General features: G+C 45.0%; 3 protein-coding genes across 4 annotated transcripts; 1 reads left to right on the forward strand and 2 right to left on the reverse strand.

Annotated features, from left to right (window-relative positions):
• Positions 1 to 62: 62 nt before the first annotated feature.
• Positions 63 to 9,319, reverse strand: mcoln1b (mucolipin TRP cation channel 1b). The gene is made up of 13 exons (XM_079282179.1): positions 9,221 to 9,319; positions 8,185 to 8,405; positions 7,894 to 8,055; positions 6,454 to 6,610; positions 5,818 to 5,899; positions 5,601 to 5,697; positions 5,311 to 5,410; positions 5,109 to 5,215; positions 4,187 to 4,336; positions 4,004 to 4,105; positions 3,795 to 3,917; positions 2,664 to 2,870; positions 63 to 2,538 (listed from the first exon to the last, which is right to left on the reverse strand). Exons 1-13 carry the CDS (start codon positions 9,261 to 9,263, stop codon positions 2,404 to 2,406), a joined length of 1,686 nt encoding a protein of 561 aa, XP_079138305.1. The 5' UTR covers positions 9,264 to 9,319; the 3' UTR covers positions 63 to 2,403.
• A 1,666-nt stretch (positions 9,320 to 10,985) lies between these two features.
• trappc5 (trafficking protein particle complex subunit 5) lies at positions 10,986 to 17,926 on the reverse strand. Of its 2 annotated transcripts, none has more exons than XM_079282181.1 (3): positions 17,696 to 17,926; positions 11,697 to 12,011; positions 10,986 to 11,617 (listed from the first exon to the last, which is right to left on the reverse strand). In XM_079282181.1, exons 2-3 carry the CDS (start codon positions 11,964 to 11,966, stop codon positions 11,321 to 11,323), a joined length of 567 nt encoding a protein of 188 aa, XP_079138307.1. In that variant the 5' UTR covers positions 11,967 to 12,011; positions 17,696 to 17,926; the 3' UTR covers positions 10,986 to 11,320. The 2 variants fall into 2 exon arrangements, with proteins under 2 accessions (XP_079138307.1, XP_079138306.1); XM_079282180.1 differs by lacking the exon at positions 17,696 to 17,926 and adding an exon at positions 12,584 to 12,634.
• pglyrp6 (peptidoglycan recognition protein 6) lies at positions 14,080 to 16,484 on the forward strand (the record flags this gene model as incomplete). The annotated part of the gene is made up of 5 exons (XM_079282470.1): positions 14,080 to 14,174; positions 14,413 to 15,219; positions 15,305 to 15,515; positions 15,602 to 15,896; positions 16,464 to 16,484. Exons 1-5 carry the CDS (start codon positions 14,108 to 14,110, stop codon positions 16,482 to 16,484), a joined length of 1,401 nt encoding a protein of 466 aa, XP_079138596.1. The 5' UTR covers positions 14,080 to 14,107.
• Positions 17,927 to 17,971: the final 45 nt, after the last annotated feature.

The raw sequence follows: 17,971 nt of genomic DNA on the forward strand, positions 1-17,971 counted from the left end.
TCAGCCATAACTTAAAAAATAATTAAGACAGCATGCAAAATACAAGGAAACCAATGCAAAGTTACCATGAAATTTAATTGGCACAAAAGAACCTTACCACAAGGAGAACACGTTACATACACAGTGCTTTGCTCCCATGTGACACATTTAAATCAGTCTTCGTTAAGTGCAAATAACTATGTGTCAATAAACATCCATTAAAAGTAAATGCATGTTGTGGTTGTAAACAATAATCATTCATTTAACTTGGCATGTCAGTGAACAATAAATAAACTGTACAGTACCCTTTAGTCCTAAAACATCCCTCCTCCGTTGAGCAGTGCCCTCTTTTTCTTTGTGCAGCACGTTTCTAGAATAAGATATTCTGAATATTCATTTTTTCAAAAGGTGAATGAAGAACCGTTGGTTTGTAGATATGCCCTCTCGTTCAGATAAAAAAAATTAAAAAGAGTGATTACCCTCTCACACATGGCTTCAATGTCAGTGCACTGGCAGTGAGTCTGACACATTATATAAAATATTAGCAACTCTCTAAGCTGCCTACGTACAACCCTACAAAGCTAAATCACATACTTGGTCAATGCGTATCTTTTCAAAATTCACTTTAGAATTTAGACTTTCTAGATTAACTAGCTTAGCATAGTAGCCATACCTGCCGTCTCCGCGGGGGGATTTCCGTGTTTTTATGTGGTTAAACTACATGTTTATCACTTATTTACAGGTGTTTTAGTTGATTTATTAAACTAGCTCATCAGTTCAAATGGAAAAGACACCTGAAAAAGAATCAATAGCGTATTTTGCTTGTAGATGTGTTTTCCCTGTGATGGCTAATAATGGCTAAAATCAGCATCATAGAGAAGGTTGTATAATTCATACATCTTTCCCACAATTTGGCTAAGAGCCTTTACACTTCAAACATTATTTTCTCAGCTCCACTGTAGTTCTGTAGTTACTGCTCTCCGGCATTATAGACAATACAGAAACATTCAAAATGGCTGCCAGTTTAAAAGATAATTCTGCACGTTAAGAAAGTTCTATTTGGTCGTAAAACTCTTGGGAGTAATTACAAAGACTACACACCCAAAAGTCGCGTAAATGACGTCTCTCAATGAAGCTACGATGTCGGTGTGTTTTGTACCAGCATGTACTCGCACCAACAACGGGTCTCGCTCATTCTTTCGCTTCCCGGCAGATAAAAAGAGTCACATTATACACACATCGTATAAAATATCAACAACTCTCTTCGCTAAAACACATCAGGAAAGAAAACCCACATTTGTGCATGAATATAGCTAAGTTACCTAGCTAGCTGGCTAGCTACAGCGGCTCGCTAGCTAGCTAGCTAGCTAGATAGCCAAGGTAACGACCGTGTTGGTGACGTGCATCATGCGAGACGCGAGATGTGGTTTCACACAAAACTAAAGGATACTACGACAAATCGACGAAAAACTGCAACTTTCTTGACGTGCAAAATTATATTTTGAATTGACAAACATCAGATGTGTAATTCATGACACAATTCAAACGGGCTCAAAAAAAGATTTGCCTCTTGCCGTTGACTATGGTACATATTTGTTTCCAAAGTAAGGTCCCACGGGGGGACACCGGAATAAGCGGGACTTCACACCTCTCTATGGGGCCGCATTGTCTCGCACAACGTGCAGCTCATTGAGGTTGTTTGCATCCTGGATTTCTGTAGAAATGTGATTGTGCAGCGCAGCACTCTGCAGTCCAACAGTGAGAAGGCTCCGTCTCACAGCGCATTGCTCACAGCAGAAAGAGTTCATACATAGTGATGACTAACTGGCTGCAGGGCTCGTCCTTTCTTGTGGAAAGATAATGAAAACGGGGAGTGGAGGAAGAGCCTCGACTGAAAACGTTACAGGAGCTAATGCCGACGCTGCGGTTTATGATCCCCTCCTTTTTCAGCTTGCCTCTCCCTCTATTGAGTCCATTGTACTTTTACTATGTCAAGTCAGAGGAAATACACGTATTTACATCATCAAGAGGCAAAAATAAAAAAAATCCTGTCATCTAAGTAGCCACGTGGACACTTAAAAGAGCATCGTTCAAGTAAAAATGCACATCTTACTTAGTTGACCCTTAGTTGTCCAGTCTACAGCGATGAATATGTTTACTGGCATTACACGTCTACTGGTCATTAAAGCCCCAACAAACTGACATGTCAGAAAGAGACAATAAAATATTCACAAACTCTAAATGCAAAATGCTAATAGAGGACAACGTGGTCTAAGGTCAGTCTGTTCAAGGCTCGTCCCTGCTGGGTGTTTGGGGGAAAAGGAGCACAACTGTAGACAGCTAAAGTGGAAATATAGTGCTATATAGTACACACACACACACACACTGCTTGCTTACTCCCTCTGTACATCCTCCTCCTCCTCCTCACCACTCACAGCAGCAGAGGAAGGAGCACGACGACCCCTCGGGCCCACGGAACTTGCCAGAGCTGGGCGTGTCCGTGCACTCTGCAATGAACGTGTGCAGATCGCTGACTCGCACCTGCTCCTGCGTTTGAGCCTGTGGGAGGACAACGTACAGCTGAAACTTTCCTACGTACCAATCTCAGCACTGACTCACAGCAGTGTTAAAAAAACAACATAAAAAGGGTTCAGAAACGAGAGCGTAACCCGGTGAAACCGTACCATGATGGTGTCGTAGGCTCCGGTGATGAGCGCGATGAAGAGGGACAGCACCATGTAGATGAAGAGGGAGATGAAGGTGTAAAGGTAGACCTGGCTGAAGATCCACACCAGCGTGCCGCTCCTCTCCATCTCGTGGAACGTCACGAACATGTCGTCCCCGTTGATCAGAGAAAACAGGCACTCAGACACCGTGGACAGGGAGCGGAACTGTGCACGGACAACACAAACGCAGTGTTTGCACGAGGAAAGTACACTAACCCCAAGTACACAAGTGAGAGGACACAGCTTTATTTCAAGAAAGACGTTTAGAGGAAACGTTCCGACATTTTTTTGAGAAGATGGGTATCACTTCCATAAAATGGAGTGGTATCGATCTTCTCATCTCACACTTTGGCAAACAGCTAAAAAGGTGTATTTCCCAAAATGTAAAACTATTCCTTGAAAAGATTTACTCCCATTCTACATATGAAGTTCAGTTCAGTCTTCATTAAGAGGACTGATACTACTCAGCCTGTAAAAAGAGTTTTAGATCTATCTATCTGTATGTGTAAAATTACCCTGATGATGTCATCGGGGTTATCTTGGGCGTGGAACTTTAAGTTTTAACATGTAGATTGACCCATAATAGGCGCTAAAAGTCAGGATATCTTGGCCGAGCGGTCTCTCGTGAGTCACCTGACTTCATGGAAGTGCAACACTAATCACTGGAGCACCCCTTTCATTTCTTAGAAATGCCTTAAACCACCAATTTTGACATCAATCGTCGTGAAATTCAACTTTATTTCTGTCGGGCTGTGGATGTGTAGCTGCTCCTTTTCAATTCAAATGTTGTGTTTGTCAATTTTGTGCCGATGTGAAGTTTGATCTGCTCTCTTTCCACCAGACGACATTACACTGAGTAAAAACAATCTATCCACCGAATGTTGTCATGATTCATATTTAATGAATGTCAATTTTCTTCTCATTAATTATACACAGCTGCGAAGATGATACACGCTGGAGGGCCTTTTATGATCATTAGGCTGTTGAGACGGACTGTCCGGATGACTCATGCCTGCTCATTCCTGGTTAGAGACACAGCAGTGTGTGTGTGTGTGTGTGTGTGTGTGTGTGTGTAGATGTGTGCGGTACCTTGGTGTGATAGGGCCCCAGCACAATCCAGCCACAAAAGCAGTACCCCATGTAAATGACAGCTGCACAACAGCAGAAGCGGATCACGTTCGGAAACGCAGCTCTCAGAGTCACGATCAAGATCTGTGAGACGCAGAGAGAGTGAATAAATGAGTGAGTGAAATGTGTAAAAGAAAGATGAGCTTCATGCGTGCGTTTCTTTCACCTACATTGTATTTCTGAAAGAAGCTGAGGTAGCGGATGACTCCCACCCACACCAGCAGAGTGGAGGTGCCCAGCAGGATGCCGCAGATGTCGTACGACGACAAATTCTGCATCACAACAGCAACGTCATTTATGACCAGAAACTCAGCAAAAACAAGAGAAAATCTTTTTCTGTGACAATAGATTACCTTGGACTCGATCCCAATTTTGATGAAGCTGCCGATGATGGTGAACATGTCGCTGACGATGAGCAGGATGTACCAGCCGTTGATGAAGTCCATTCTCTCTCCCCAGCTCACGTTGCGGCCGAGACTGCGTTTGAAAAACTGCACGTACTCCTGGTGAGGGAGATGGAAGGCGATGACAAAGATGAGAGGCTGCGCCATGTTTTGTTCAAATCGACAAAAAGGGATTCAAAATGGAAGACATTTTAATCACAAACAATGATTCAGGTTGCCAATATGTCCTTCCCGCTGTTTAACAGCACGTTGTTACCATGAAGTCAGTGCAGACGAGGTGGTGGGAAATGACAAAAAATGTCAAGTTTTCACGCATCATTTGGCGAGACCGGGCTGAATAGACTGCAGCATCGTCGCCATTCTTGTGATCAAATATCATAATAATAGCATTGAAAAATGCCTTAAAATCTAAAAAGGTTTACGCTCAAAAGATGCATCCCTTAATTCCCAGTTCAATGTACCTTATTGAGTGTCTGATCACGAGGAACACTGTGGATCAACCGTTTTTATGAGTGGGTCCCTGTGTTGTTTGCGCGAGGCCAACGTGACACACATTCCTCCCAAAGGTCTCACATTATTACAGGATCAACTTCAAGAAACGTAGCAATGCGCTAGTGAAGACGTGGAGGTAAACAATGTTAGTTTCCAAATGCTAATTGAAAGTCTCTGCAAATCTTTTATGAAGAAGAAAATTACATTTTTTTGAAAGATAACTCCACGGAGCATCTTTTATCGCCTCATTGTCTATCCGTCCCTGCGCAGGCACCTCACCTCACCGATACCTCCGATGCTCCACCGATGACCAAAGTAAAATTCTTTGGGTTTTTTTTTTTACACCATAAACACACAAACACTTGGTCCGCTTTCTCACGTGTTGCAGGGCGATGCCTCTGAGGATGGAGCGCCCGCACAGCAGCAGGGACAGCAGGCAGACGAACGCCACCAGCACATCGAGGAACTCCCGGGCGTAGCTCTCCGCTAACGGAAGAGGAGGCGAATGAGAGGGATCAGAAAGAGGTCACAAAATGACAGATAAAACAGTTGAATATTAAGAGAGACAGGTGTTGGCTCACCGTGTCCAGACACGTTGGGGTCTTTGCACTCCTTTATGGAGGCCTGGTTCTGCAGACTGATCTTAACTTTGCCACTGTGCGCCTTGTTATCCATGACGATCTGACAGCAAAGAACAACCAGAGTAAATATGCAGCCTGTGGGCAATGTTTCCACAGCTGCATCGGTTTATCTCAACTTGCATCTCTACGTTTTGTCCTCATTTTAATGCAACAACTTGCACATTGCTATCCGTGCAGTGCTGTGATGCCGGGCGCTCATTCGAACAGGAATAATAGAAGAGACAGCGCACCGTGATGGCAAAGGTGTAGCAGTCAGGGATTTCATTGTTTATAATCGTCTGAATGTTGATGGCCTTCAGCTGGAAGTCAATCGTGACGTTGATCAGCCTGGACACAAACATGTGACAGTGAGACAAAGATAATTCTATTTCAATATTTCACACCATGAAGGACAAAAATTAAATTAATTTCCAATGTTAAAAAAATAAAAAAATAAGATCATCTGACTTGTAAATCTTGAGAGTGAAATTCCTGTAGTCACTGTTTCCTGGAGCGAAATTGTCAGTCAGTGGATTCAGTCCAATGCATTCTGGAAAAAAAAAAACACATTAGAGGAACTACAAAAATACCACGTGGGTAATTCTTTAAACCGTCTTTCTTTCCACACCACGTGAAGCAGGAACCACACTTCCTCAGAGCATTTCAAATGCTGCATCGTCCCCCTTTGGAGATTTCTACTTGTCTTGCTTTATTTCCGCCACAAGATTTATCACGCATTGCCAAAAGTCTTCTCTCTGCCAAATCAGCAGCTGTATGCAAATAACTCCTTTCCCAAGGCAGGGGCACGGCCTGTTGATTCTGAAGTATGTGGGGGGAAAAAGCCTTGCTGTTGCGGGGGAGGGGGGGGGGGGGGGGGGGGTTGGCAATAGGAACTATTTCCAAGCCTTTTAAACTGGGGCACAGTTGCAGGGCAACCTCTTGACATGTGTGGAGCAGCAGCACAACGACTCGCTGACACAGTCATTTCCTTGAGGGCCAAGAACAACACTGGAACTGAGTAAATAACAAGGCTGCCGGTTACCCAGAGACAAACTCAACGGACACTGAGGAGACACAATCTGAGAGATGAAGCTCATCGCCTACCGGTGTCGACATGGGGATCAATGTCAAAGGTGTCGTTGACGGGGTAGATGGTGCCCCTCCTGTAGTACCTCTGGCAGAGGGAGAGCGCACTCCCGTTTACGCCGACGCCCAACACGTATGCATACCGGCCCAGTGAGATCTGAGGTAGAGCCATGTACTGAGGGGGAAAAGACAAGCAGAGAATTACATTCATGCAAATAAAAAAAAAATGAACAACATGTTTCCTTTCTCTTCTCTTGTGGTAGTAATAGTTTATTTGATATTTGATCCTCAGTGCAGCTAAATTACATTTAAAAGGAGAAGTATGCAGGATTTAGTGACATCTAGTGGTGAGGTTGCAGATTGCAAAGAACTGAATACCCCTCCGTTCACCCCTCCCTTAAAGAACTATGCAGACCTTTAGGTAACGTGAAATCATGAAAGGCCCTCTCTAGAGTTTGGTTTGTCAGTTCTGGGCTAATGTAGAAACATGGCGGTCCAACATGGCGGACCGCGTGCAGAGGACCCGCTCCCTTATGTAGATAGCAAGGGAAAAGTTGTGTAATTGTGTCATTTCCATCAGCCTCAGCTGTATTTTGTGTTTGGTGCTAGTTAGTGCATGTTGTTATGCTAACAAGCTAAACGGATGTCATGAACATGCTAAATATTATACATGCTAAACATCAGCATGTTAGCATTGTCATTTAGAGCAGCTATTCTAAATCACTGTGTTGGGGGCCTACTGGTGGGCCTCAGAGCGCCATCTAATGGGCTGCGTAGGTACTGCCAAATGCAGAATTCACATAAATAATAAAATACAATGACACGGTAATTCAAAAAAGCATAATTTCAATGAGCAGGTAAGACACATTGATGAGTTTAGAGACAAACGTGTTTTGCCACTGTTCAGCTAGCTAGAACTTGGATTCACAACGCCAGGCAGCGGGTGACGAGTGAGGGGAAGCAGAATAGTTATTTTGCTCATTAATGTTACAGCTAACAGTGGCACAACACACTTTAGTTTTCCTTCCTTTTTGTATCAATTTATTAATTGTTTTTCCTCATGGATTTTTTTCTCCAACAATCAGAAGTGCTGCTTAAGTCACGAAAGGGTTGAGAGCGCCTCATTTAGAGCATGTTAGCATGCTAACAGTATTTAGCTCAAAGCACTGCGGTGCTAGCTGCTAGCATGTCTGTGGACTATTAGTCTATAAGTCTAACATGAGGCTACCAGAGGTTTGGTCTCTTTTTTCCATGAGTTTCAGCAGTAGTAAGTCTGCATTCATGAACTGTTCAGCGGGAAGTATGTGGTGTAAATGAAACGTGTTGCTGTTGAAAATGAACTCCAGAACTATCTGCATGGCCAGAGAAAATGTGTTTTTTTGTTGTTATTTTTGCTATTTTGGGTGAATCCGCCCTTTAAAAGGCAGTCCACGGATTACTCATTGTAGTTATTGTTACCTGCTCTACGGCGAAGTGGATGCGGCTGTACAGCTCCTCCTGCGTGTGGACGGCCTGCGGAGCTCCGTCCTGATAACCCTTCAGGAAAAGGTGCTTGAACGTGGCCGTGTTCTCCTCTTTGAATGTCACCACCATCTGGTTGCTCAGCCCGAACAGCACCAACTAAGACGCAGAGGCAGGGACGAAACAAACGGGCGACCGCAGGGAAAAAATCAGCAGTTGTGACACAACTGATCACATTAACTAATCATGTTCTGATGTAATCAAATCACAGCACAAAGATGTATCCACCTGCACAGTCACGATGATGATCTTAAGCAGCTGCAGGCCCAGTTTGAAAGGCTTGCGTCCTTTGGCGTGATACTTATCGCAAGGGCTCATGAAGAAGTACTTGAGCTTCCTCCTCAGGGCCTCCTCCTCCTCCTCCTGCTTGTGAGGGGCCTCGGAGCCCTCCAGAGCAGTGGGACGAGGGCCCCCATAGTTGGCCACGGAGGAGAGGAGCCTGTCCTTCTCTGGAGGAAACACAGATCATGATCGGCGTTAACGAAATATTGAAGGGGCACTCGAGTGATCTGGTGTAGCATTTTCATAAAGTGTGTGTGTGTGTGTGTGGGTGGGGACCAGATTGAAGCAGAAGACGCGACATATCGTGATTTTTGGACCCTGTTATGAATCAATCTCAAAAAAGATTTCCTGTAATTAGCAAGTTATTTGAATAAACCATGAGCTGATCGGGAGAATCAATCTGCAACTATTTTGACGATCGATTCATTTTTCAAGCAAAAATGTCAAACATTTGGTCCTTTTTTTATTTTAGTCCCCTGAATAATAATGATAATATTTTGTTTAGTAAGTTCTGTTGCATTTTGCACTGATGTTCGATTGACTAAAAACAATAAATGGTGCAAATAATCTGTCTCCTGCATGCCCACTTCTTTCATATTTTTAGGTTTCAAGATGATGACATCATCGGGGTTATTTTGTTGCCTCCATCCAGTCAGTAAACAGTGTGCCACCATGTTAACAAGTACGTTTCTCGCGACAAACCGGTGGACTCATTGTGTCTGTAAAACCACTCATTGTGTGAATGGCACGACCTTGAGTGTGTCGCTTTAACCGGGACCTGCTCGGTACAACGTGATGTAGCGGGAGGATCTATTTAACGTTTATATGAAACATTTCCAATACAAGACACGATATCTGTCACATATTGGCGCAATGGACACCACAGCAATAAACGGACACGTGAGCATTTTTGCAGCACTAAAAAAAAGAAAAGAAAGACGGAAACACGGCGCCAGAGACAGAGAAAGGTGTCCAGACAGACCTGTGGCCCCGTCGTGGATGCAGGTGTAGCTCGGAGATGCCATGGTGGTGTCGATCACACGGGGCAGATGGAGGGGGGCATTATCGGCACGGATATCGATCAGCGAGAGAATTCATAGATATAACATTTTAGCTTGAAAAATGATGCTCACCGTCGCAGTGTTTAGGATGACACATAAGGTAAACAGAACGCAGCTTCCGGGTAACCGCGTGACTCCGCCACGTGACGTCTGCGCTGAAGCCGCTTGGAGGAAAACATGACGTGCTCTCATCATTCGTCCTGTCAAACTTTCCAGGCAGATACCATGTCAACATACGTCATACATGTGTGTGGTAATTACTAGTTGTATTGACGGTTAACAGACAAATACACAATAAGCAGAAGGAAGCATTACGAGCAGGGCCGTAGACAGGCTTGTAGGCGAACTGAGGTCATGAGACCCCCGACACAACCCCTATAGTTCGACATTTTTGACATCACTCATGTCCGTTAAGATAAATACCACTAGCAGCCGCTTAGCATAGAGTGGGAACAGCTAGCCTGGCACATGTCCCCCGAGTAAAACCAAATGTTGATTTTACACTTTTTTTTGTAACGGATAAACAAACAAGATGTTATATTTTAATTAGTGAGCTCTTGAGGTGATGGTAGGCAGATCTTGTTACCGAAGGACAGAGCCAGGCTAGCCGTTTCCAGTCCTTGTGCTAAGCTAACTGGCAGCAGCTTCAGACTGGACATAAACAATAGTGGTATCAATCTTCTCATCTAACATGCATTCTTTTTTAGGACATACAAATAAGCAGATTACCTAAATGTCAAATGTCCTGGTTTTTTTGGGACAGTATAGAGACAGACAGGAAATGGGAGACAGGGCGGTATGTAATGCAGCAAAAAAAGCAAAATTCCCCAGCTGCAATCCAACTTGACACATTCTGGTAACTTGGTAATGTATTTTAGCCTCTTGGTCAGCAGGATGCCCCGGTCCTAACATACACCCCCCCCCCCCCCCCCGAAACCACTAAGTTCGGTCATTCATGAATTATTTGGATTTTTCACATTATATTTATGGAGTTGACTGTTGGACTATGGATAACATTTTCTGTGAATTTCCCAACCTGCAGGTCAAAACGGTGTTTCAATGCCTTTGTCATGCTGCCAGGAACAACATGCTGGGGGTGGTAATGCTGATAACATTTATTCACTTATTATTGTGTTGGCTTAAAAGTATTCAAATTTGTCAAGATGCCGAGTCTAAAGATATTGTATCCAACTTATAAAACACCATGTGTACATTTAGTTTAAGATTTTAAACTACCCTATGATAATAATAACCCCAAAGTCACACATAAGTGCATACACTAAATAACATAATAAGATATTAAAATAAAAATGTTGAAGATATGACCTCAGGTTCGTCAATGCTAGCTACTACGGCCCCGCTTATGAATCTATTTTACAAAGATGAAACACGCAGCTGTTGAACTGGAATGACAAAAATAAAACTTTGAGAAATAACCTTAAGTCTGTTAAATAAAATATTTTGCATTTTATGAACATTATATAAACCAGGGACTCTAATTATTTGGCCTCCATTCAGTTTGTTGACTTTGATCCTACGAGGCAAAGGCTGCAAATCAAAATGACTTTCATGATCAAATAATCTGTTGAGTATTTCTTTGATTCATTGTTACGTCGATATAAAGTGTAAAAGAGCCATCACAAATTCCCACAGCCCAAATTCAAGTTATTTTATGACGTCACAGTATTATCTAATATTTTCAGTTTTATTTACCATCTGTGTTGTAAAAATGTGATGTGAAGCTCACAAATAAAAAGTGATCTTGAGTAAACAATTTTGTGTCACTTCATGAGGTACAACACAACAGGAGCGAGATGATCCACAAAAAAACAACAATCGTGGAGGATTGAACCAACTAGCCGGGGCTCAGCATGGTGCAGTCATCCATCCATAAAGTCCCTCCCGTCTCATGAAGTCACCACAAGGAAATTCAGTCAGGAACAAACAACAGCCTGAACCTGGATGATTTAACTTCATCCTGTATTGATCAACATAACCCCCCCCCCCCCCCCCAGTCTTCCTTATCTGCCATCCAGAGCCTTGTCCCTGGCTATGACGGACTCGTTGAACTTGATCATCAGCGTGGTGCCCTTGTGCCAGTGGGCGGTCACCTTGGCGGGGAAGCCGCTGTGCGTGAGGATGGCCTCCACGATGCCCGCCGTGAAGGCGGCGCAGTTCAAGCTGCTGTTCTCCTTGGGCACGGAGATGTACGCGTTGATGAGCGGCTCCTTTTCTATGATGTAGTAAGTCTTGTCGTCGTCGTTGGCCTGCTCCAGCTTGTCGGCCTCCTTCCCAAACAAAGACTTCCAGACATTAACCTAAAAACAAAACAAAAAAACATTTAGTTTAAAAGTTACTCGACTCTAAAAGCATCGTCGGTGTTCTCCGTTTGCTTGCCTTGATGAAGAGCAGCATGTTCAGCACTTTGGTCTCCCTCTTGCCGTTCTTCTCCCTCAGCACCAGCACGTCCAGCAGGCTGGCTCCGACACTCTGGCCCATGTCGGCGAGGCGCGTCTGCAGCTCCGACACAGAGTACACACGGCTCTGACAGTACTGGACCATCTCGGAGAACAGGAGGGCGAACGCGCTCACGCTGACCTCGGTCTTGGGCCGGGTTAGGGGTCGCTCCAAGATGTTGGATTTGCCTCGAGTGAACCGTGTGTCCATTTTGCTGTCGGTGGGTGACGGCGGTCCACGGCCACGGGTCGGTATCTAGCAACACACATATGCAGATCATTTATAACTAGTTATAACTCCTTCATACAGATATCAGATCTACAGGCTACCTAAACTGAACAGGGCCATATTAATATTCCATTATTTATGAATCAAATGTGTTGATCTCTTTCAGATTAATGAAGATGTCAATTTACTCACTAATTTACCATAAATGACATGATAATAACCACACATCACATTCTCCATGGTGGTTTCATCCACTCACTAGAATGAGAGGAAAGTGTAGCTCGTGCTTATCGAGTTTTCCAATCGCAACAAATACAAGCGACACATTATTTAACCTCTCGTCAATCCACGCGGTCTGAACTACCCGCTGAGATCCACTCACGCCCCGTTTAAGCCTCGCAAACACAACAAATAGCTGATCACCAATAACGTTAGCTGTTAGCTACTTTAGCCAAACATGCTAGCTGGTACTTCCTGTTGAAATAACTGCACGCGAGCCCCTCCAACAGAGGACACACACACACACATGTTTTAAAAACATAAACATATAGTAGATAACTTGTTATAAATAATACTTATTTCTTTAAAGATACACAAACCTTGTTGAAGAATAGACGAGCGACTGTACAGCAGCTTCCGTCTTTTTCTTCTTCTTTTACTTTTTGAATGGTCTCAAACTGCAACCAGGATATAAATTGCACTCCGCCACCTAGTGTACGGGAGCGTCACTGCACAAACAAAGACTAACATTTACTATATAGTGAAAAAGTATGTTTTGGCTACAGTGTATGTAAAACAGTTAAATAGTTTATATATTTGTTTGTCTCATGTGCATTTTATTTCTTTTCACAAGACTATTCACAAGCTCCATCCATGTCTTATAATGACCTCATACCCCTACATTATATTTATACTGATTTTAATTGACAAGGTGTCCACTGATCAGCAGAGGAAATCATCGGCAAACTCGGTGTCTTTTTATCTCTTGTCCCTGGCAAAAATGCCAAGGTCAGCCTAAAATAAAACTTAAACAGGCATGTCTTATATAATCAATACAAACAACACAATAAAATGTGTATGTGCTTACAAACGTTCTACCTTTTTTTATTATTATTAAACAAAACAAAACAAAAAAGGATGTCCCCCCCAAATGTGTCTCCTAGATTGTGTTTGCTTGAAGAGCATCACTTGTGTTTTCTCTCCGAATTGTACCCAACGTGCTGTTTCGCTCTGAACAAATCTTGCTGAGCTGAGACGTGACACCCATGCTGGCATCTGAGCACCGTCATTTCTACGTTGTTTGCAAAATAATCACATTTACAGACCGTTAATCACAGCAGGTACCTTTAAAGCAACCGGTTATTAATGTCCCTTTGTGAACATCACCTTATCTTTCTTGTTCCTCCCTCTAAAAGCTATTTTCTCTTACAGATTACAGTAATGACACATTTATATCTTTGACCTTTGTTATTTGCATCCCACACCTTCCGCAATGTATTTCCCAGTTCACCCGCAGACTACGACCACTTCCTGTTCCCGCCATCACATGCCGCAGCCTAAACATTTGTTTCCCTGTGTAATTTGGTCTCAACAGTTGTTGTGTGCCTCTTCATCGCTGACTGAATAAAAGCAGCATATGCAGATATATTTTCTGTCACTGCTGCCCGGCACACACGTGATTCGTGGTTCTCCGACTTCCTCAGTTTTGCAGCTTGAGAACATCAAACAAGAACATGCTTATTGCCTCAGAGAGGACTACCGCTGATTTGATCAGCAGAGAGGAGTTTTGCCGCTTGCTGGTTTTATTCCCAGAAGGTTGTTTTTTTTCACAAGCGCCAGCCGCATTAACGGCAAACGCTGTGACCGAAATGTATTTCAGAACTTGTGAATTTCTCCAAAGTGCCCGTGTCCGTCGAACCGACGGCGTACGTGGGAAGACCTTGAGCGGTAAAAAAGGACATAAAACGACTGTGACTCACACTGCAGGTGTCAGATTCCCACATTGCTCAGTGGGCCACGCTAACGGGCGGAACCCAGGCGTATCTGCAGTAAGTCAACAGTTGCTGTATAAATGACAAGAGGCAACAAGGGGAGCAGACATTTGGAGCCGCTCACGCCTCAGGATGGATAAAGGCGGCTGGAAACCCGCCCTGGCTCTTGTTGTGGCGTTGCTCAGCACGTATGCAGAAGGTAATGGATGTACACACTAGTTTATTCATGTTTTTTTTTCCTGTTTAGTCAGAAATATCTTCAGCTGAGATTCTGTACAAGTGTGTGCTTTGTCAACTTTTACTTTCACTTACTTTGATGCTGTCAGACATGACCCACAGCTAAAATCGTCTGTATGAGCTCATGTGGGCGTCATGTCGGTCGTCTAGAACTAGAGACGTGGGTTTTCATCTGAATGTTTTCTGTCCTTGTCCCTTAGCTACGTCTTCCCTGCACATGGATGACTTCATCGAGGCGGTGAGGCAGGTGGAGGACGGCGACCCTGGGTCAGACCCATTGGCTGTGTTGAGGAGGCTGCGTGGGGCCGCCGGCCTCAACGACGCCTTCATTCGGCACTTCCTTGGCAGCGCCGACTCCGGCGGCCCCGAATTGAACGCGGGCCTCTCGGGTTACCTCAGCAAGGCCGTGCACCACAGGGTGACGGAGGACGCCAAGGAGCAAGGCGTGGTCCTGACGCCCGACGGCACCACCGTTGCCCTCGCGCCCCTCCTCCTGGGCATCGAGGCCGGTTTCCTCGCCAAGACGGCGGGCCGCGTGCGGGGCCTGTACCAGCTCACTCTGGCCAAAGACCTGGACAGCTCTCCTCTCCTGGGACCCGACGGCTGCTGGGACAACATCACCTCCCCTCAAGTCTTCACCCTCCTCAGCAGCAGCCCCTCTGCGCTCACCGCCGCTCGGGTCAACGGAGGCATGGACGGCGCGGTTCTCGGGATGGAGGTCTCCGCCAAAGACGGACGCCCTCCTGCGCTCAGCAGCCTGCTGACGGAGTACTACTGCCGCCCGCTGGAGAGCAAAGGACTGGACGCCGCCCCGCGCCTCGTCAGCCGGCGCCGCAGGGAGAACTTCAGGGGGCTGGCCGCCCCTCCGGTGCTGGCCAGACAGGTGGTGAAAGCGGAAGAGCTGCAGAGGAGACTGACGGGGCGCTCGAAGCTGGAGGTGAAGGAGAAGAAGCAGCTGTTGGCTTTGGTGAAGGAGGGAATGAAAGAGTTCGTCCATAAGTACATCGGTGAGTGAAAGAATTCTGAAAGCAATGGTCTCTAAAAAGGATTGTCATCCTGCATTTACACTAACCGGCCACACCTTTTCTTCAGATTGCCCGCCCGTCGTCCCTCGCTGCATGTGGGGCGCCGAGCCGTACAGAGGAACCCCCACCAACCTGTCTCTCCCGCTCTCCTTCATGTACATCCACCACACTCACACGCCGAGCCAGCCCTGCCTGACCTTCCAGCAGTGCGCCGCAGACATGCGCTCCATGCAGCGCTTCCACCAGGAGGACAGAGGCTGGGACGACATCGGCTACAGGTACGGTCTCGTGTCAAATGTGTGCCAAACTTAAGCACCGGACTCACAGAAGGTCTAAGTTTACCTCCCGTGTTCCTTTCAAAAAGCTTCGTCGCAGGCTCCGACGGGTACATCTACGAGGGCCGAGGCTGGCTCCGGCAAGGGGCCCACACCCTGGGACACAACTCCGTGGGCTACGGGGTTTCCTTCATCGGGGACTACGTCACCGGGCTGCCCTCCCAGCACTCCATGGGGCTGGTGAGGGATAAGCTGGCGTCCTGCGCCGTCGGCGGCGGGAGACTGGTCGCCGACTTCGTCCTGCAGGGCCACAGACAGGTGGTGAACACTTCCTGTCCCGGCGACGCGCTCTACGCCGAGATCAGAGGCTGGGAACACTTCGGGGTACGTACGTAGAGGGGGCACAAGGGGCGAGCTGGTCAGCTGACCTCCGACAGGAAACAAAGCTGGAATATCCAGAAGGAGAACTCCTGCTCCAAGAGTCTGCGGCCTTTTCTTCCATCAGGGCGTGGCGTCCCTAGTTAAGTCTCCTAATCCTTGTCGGGACAGACGGGGCACGTCTAATGAACGCTTTGGTATTTTGCACATCTGTTGGTTCTTACGGTGTTGTTGGCATACAGTTCTCCTTTTCGTGTCGTCATTGATCATCTCACAACCGCCCACCTTTGAGCTTTACCGTGAGACCCTTTAAGGGGGCCTGAGCCTTAAACTGTAAATCAAGTAGATTAAACGAGCTAATGTTACATCATTAATGCATCAGTATTAACCATCTAATGATGTCATATATTATAAATATATCAGTCACAATGGACATTTCACTGCAGAATAAGTAAGTTTACTTTAGGTTAATATTGCTGATAATACTGCTTTGTTAACTTTTACTTTCGTAAAAGATGTGAATACACTGCATTCCTGTTTCACTTGTTTCATTCCCTATTTCCTTCCCTTTAGGAGGTCAAGAAAGGAAAATGATCTGATTGGCAGGAGGAGAGCCTCGAGTGAACCAAATGCTCAACACAATAAATATTGGTTTTATTCTCATGTCCTGATTGTTGCTGCTTTCTTTTGAACACTAGGACGTGTGCTGCATGAAATCTGGTGTGATTATTAAATTAGTATTGATTAGTAACTAAGTACATTTACTGTACTTAAATTAACTTCTGAGGTATTTGTATTTTACTTGCTACGTTCAGCGGTAAATATTGTACTTTTTACTCCACTACCTTTATTTGATAACTTTGGTTACTAGTTGTTAGTTATTAAAACAAAATGTGATCAAAAAAGTTATTATGAAGTAATACATAAATCATATGTTATATTTTATTGGTCCCTGTGTGTAAATTCACAAGCTACCCAGCCGTATATAATAAAGTAACTAAAACCAGCCACATTAGTAATGTTTACACATTAATGCACCAACAATTAAAATCCAATTTGTATCACAATGCATTATTCTGCATAATGAGTACTTTTACTTTTAGTGGCTTGCTTTAAGTATATTTGGATGCTAATACTCTTGTATTTTTACTTAAGTAAAACAATTGTAATGCTATACATTTACTTGGAACAAAGTATTGTCTATACCGTGGTATTAATACGATAATACTACTATTAGAGTCAGTACTTGGTGTAAAGTGCCCTTGATGGTAGAAACACAGTTCCACCTCAGGCCAGTAGAGGGCGCCAGATGACCGCATATTAACCGGCAGTGAGGCGTTTATTGATTTACAACATTTAGAACATTTTATTACACGAATTAATGACACTAGTCCAGCTGTCCTCAGCTCAAAGCGAGGGGACGCATCTGGGACATGTTTTTATACACGTGCTATTTAACACGGTGGAGGACATGTGGACCAAACTGCTACTGTGACACTAAATTGGCACCAAATGACAATTAAAACGTTGCCTGTCTCCATAAAACGATGTCCGGCATAATTAAACGTCAGCACCGTGGCTTGTCAACACCGGCTAGTCGTATTATCTCGCAGAATGGAGTGTCGTCGTGACTCAAAAACGCGTTACAACCGAAAACCTTTCGCACACCCCGGCGTCAAAACGAGAATATAAACCGAGGAGCCGCTTAAAAAAAAAAAAAAAAAAAGTTGAACTTATTCAACTTGACTCTGGCGTTCCGACTCGAAAACTCTTTCTCCGTCGCCCTCCCCGTCGACGTTACTTACGTACGCAGCCGTGGCGTGCCCGCGAGCCAAATAACATGGAGTCCTCCGTCTGGCATCTTCAAGGGATCCATGCGAAAACCTGAGCGGCGGTTCGGAGGGACAAGTTCGTCTCCGCGGGAGCAGTCGAAGCCCCCGGCGAGCATCGTCTCGGGGCGGTGAAACAGCTCCGTCCTCACAACTATGACGAGCGGCGCTTGAACGAGCCAGCCCTTTTTTTCTACTGCGACCCGCAAAGCCAGGCCGAATTCAGTGAGTATTTGCACACAAAAAAAAAAA

The sequence above is a fragment of the Melanostigma gelatinosum genome (genome assembly GCF_949748355.1).
Source record: "Melanostigma gelatinosum genome assembly, chromosome: 13".
In the NCBI taxonomy this organism is placed as follows: domain Eukaryota; kingdom Metazoa; phylum Chordata; class Actinopteri; order Perciformes; family Zoarcidae; genus Melanostigma; species Melanostigma gelatinosum.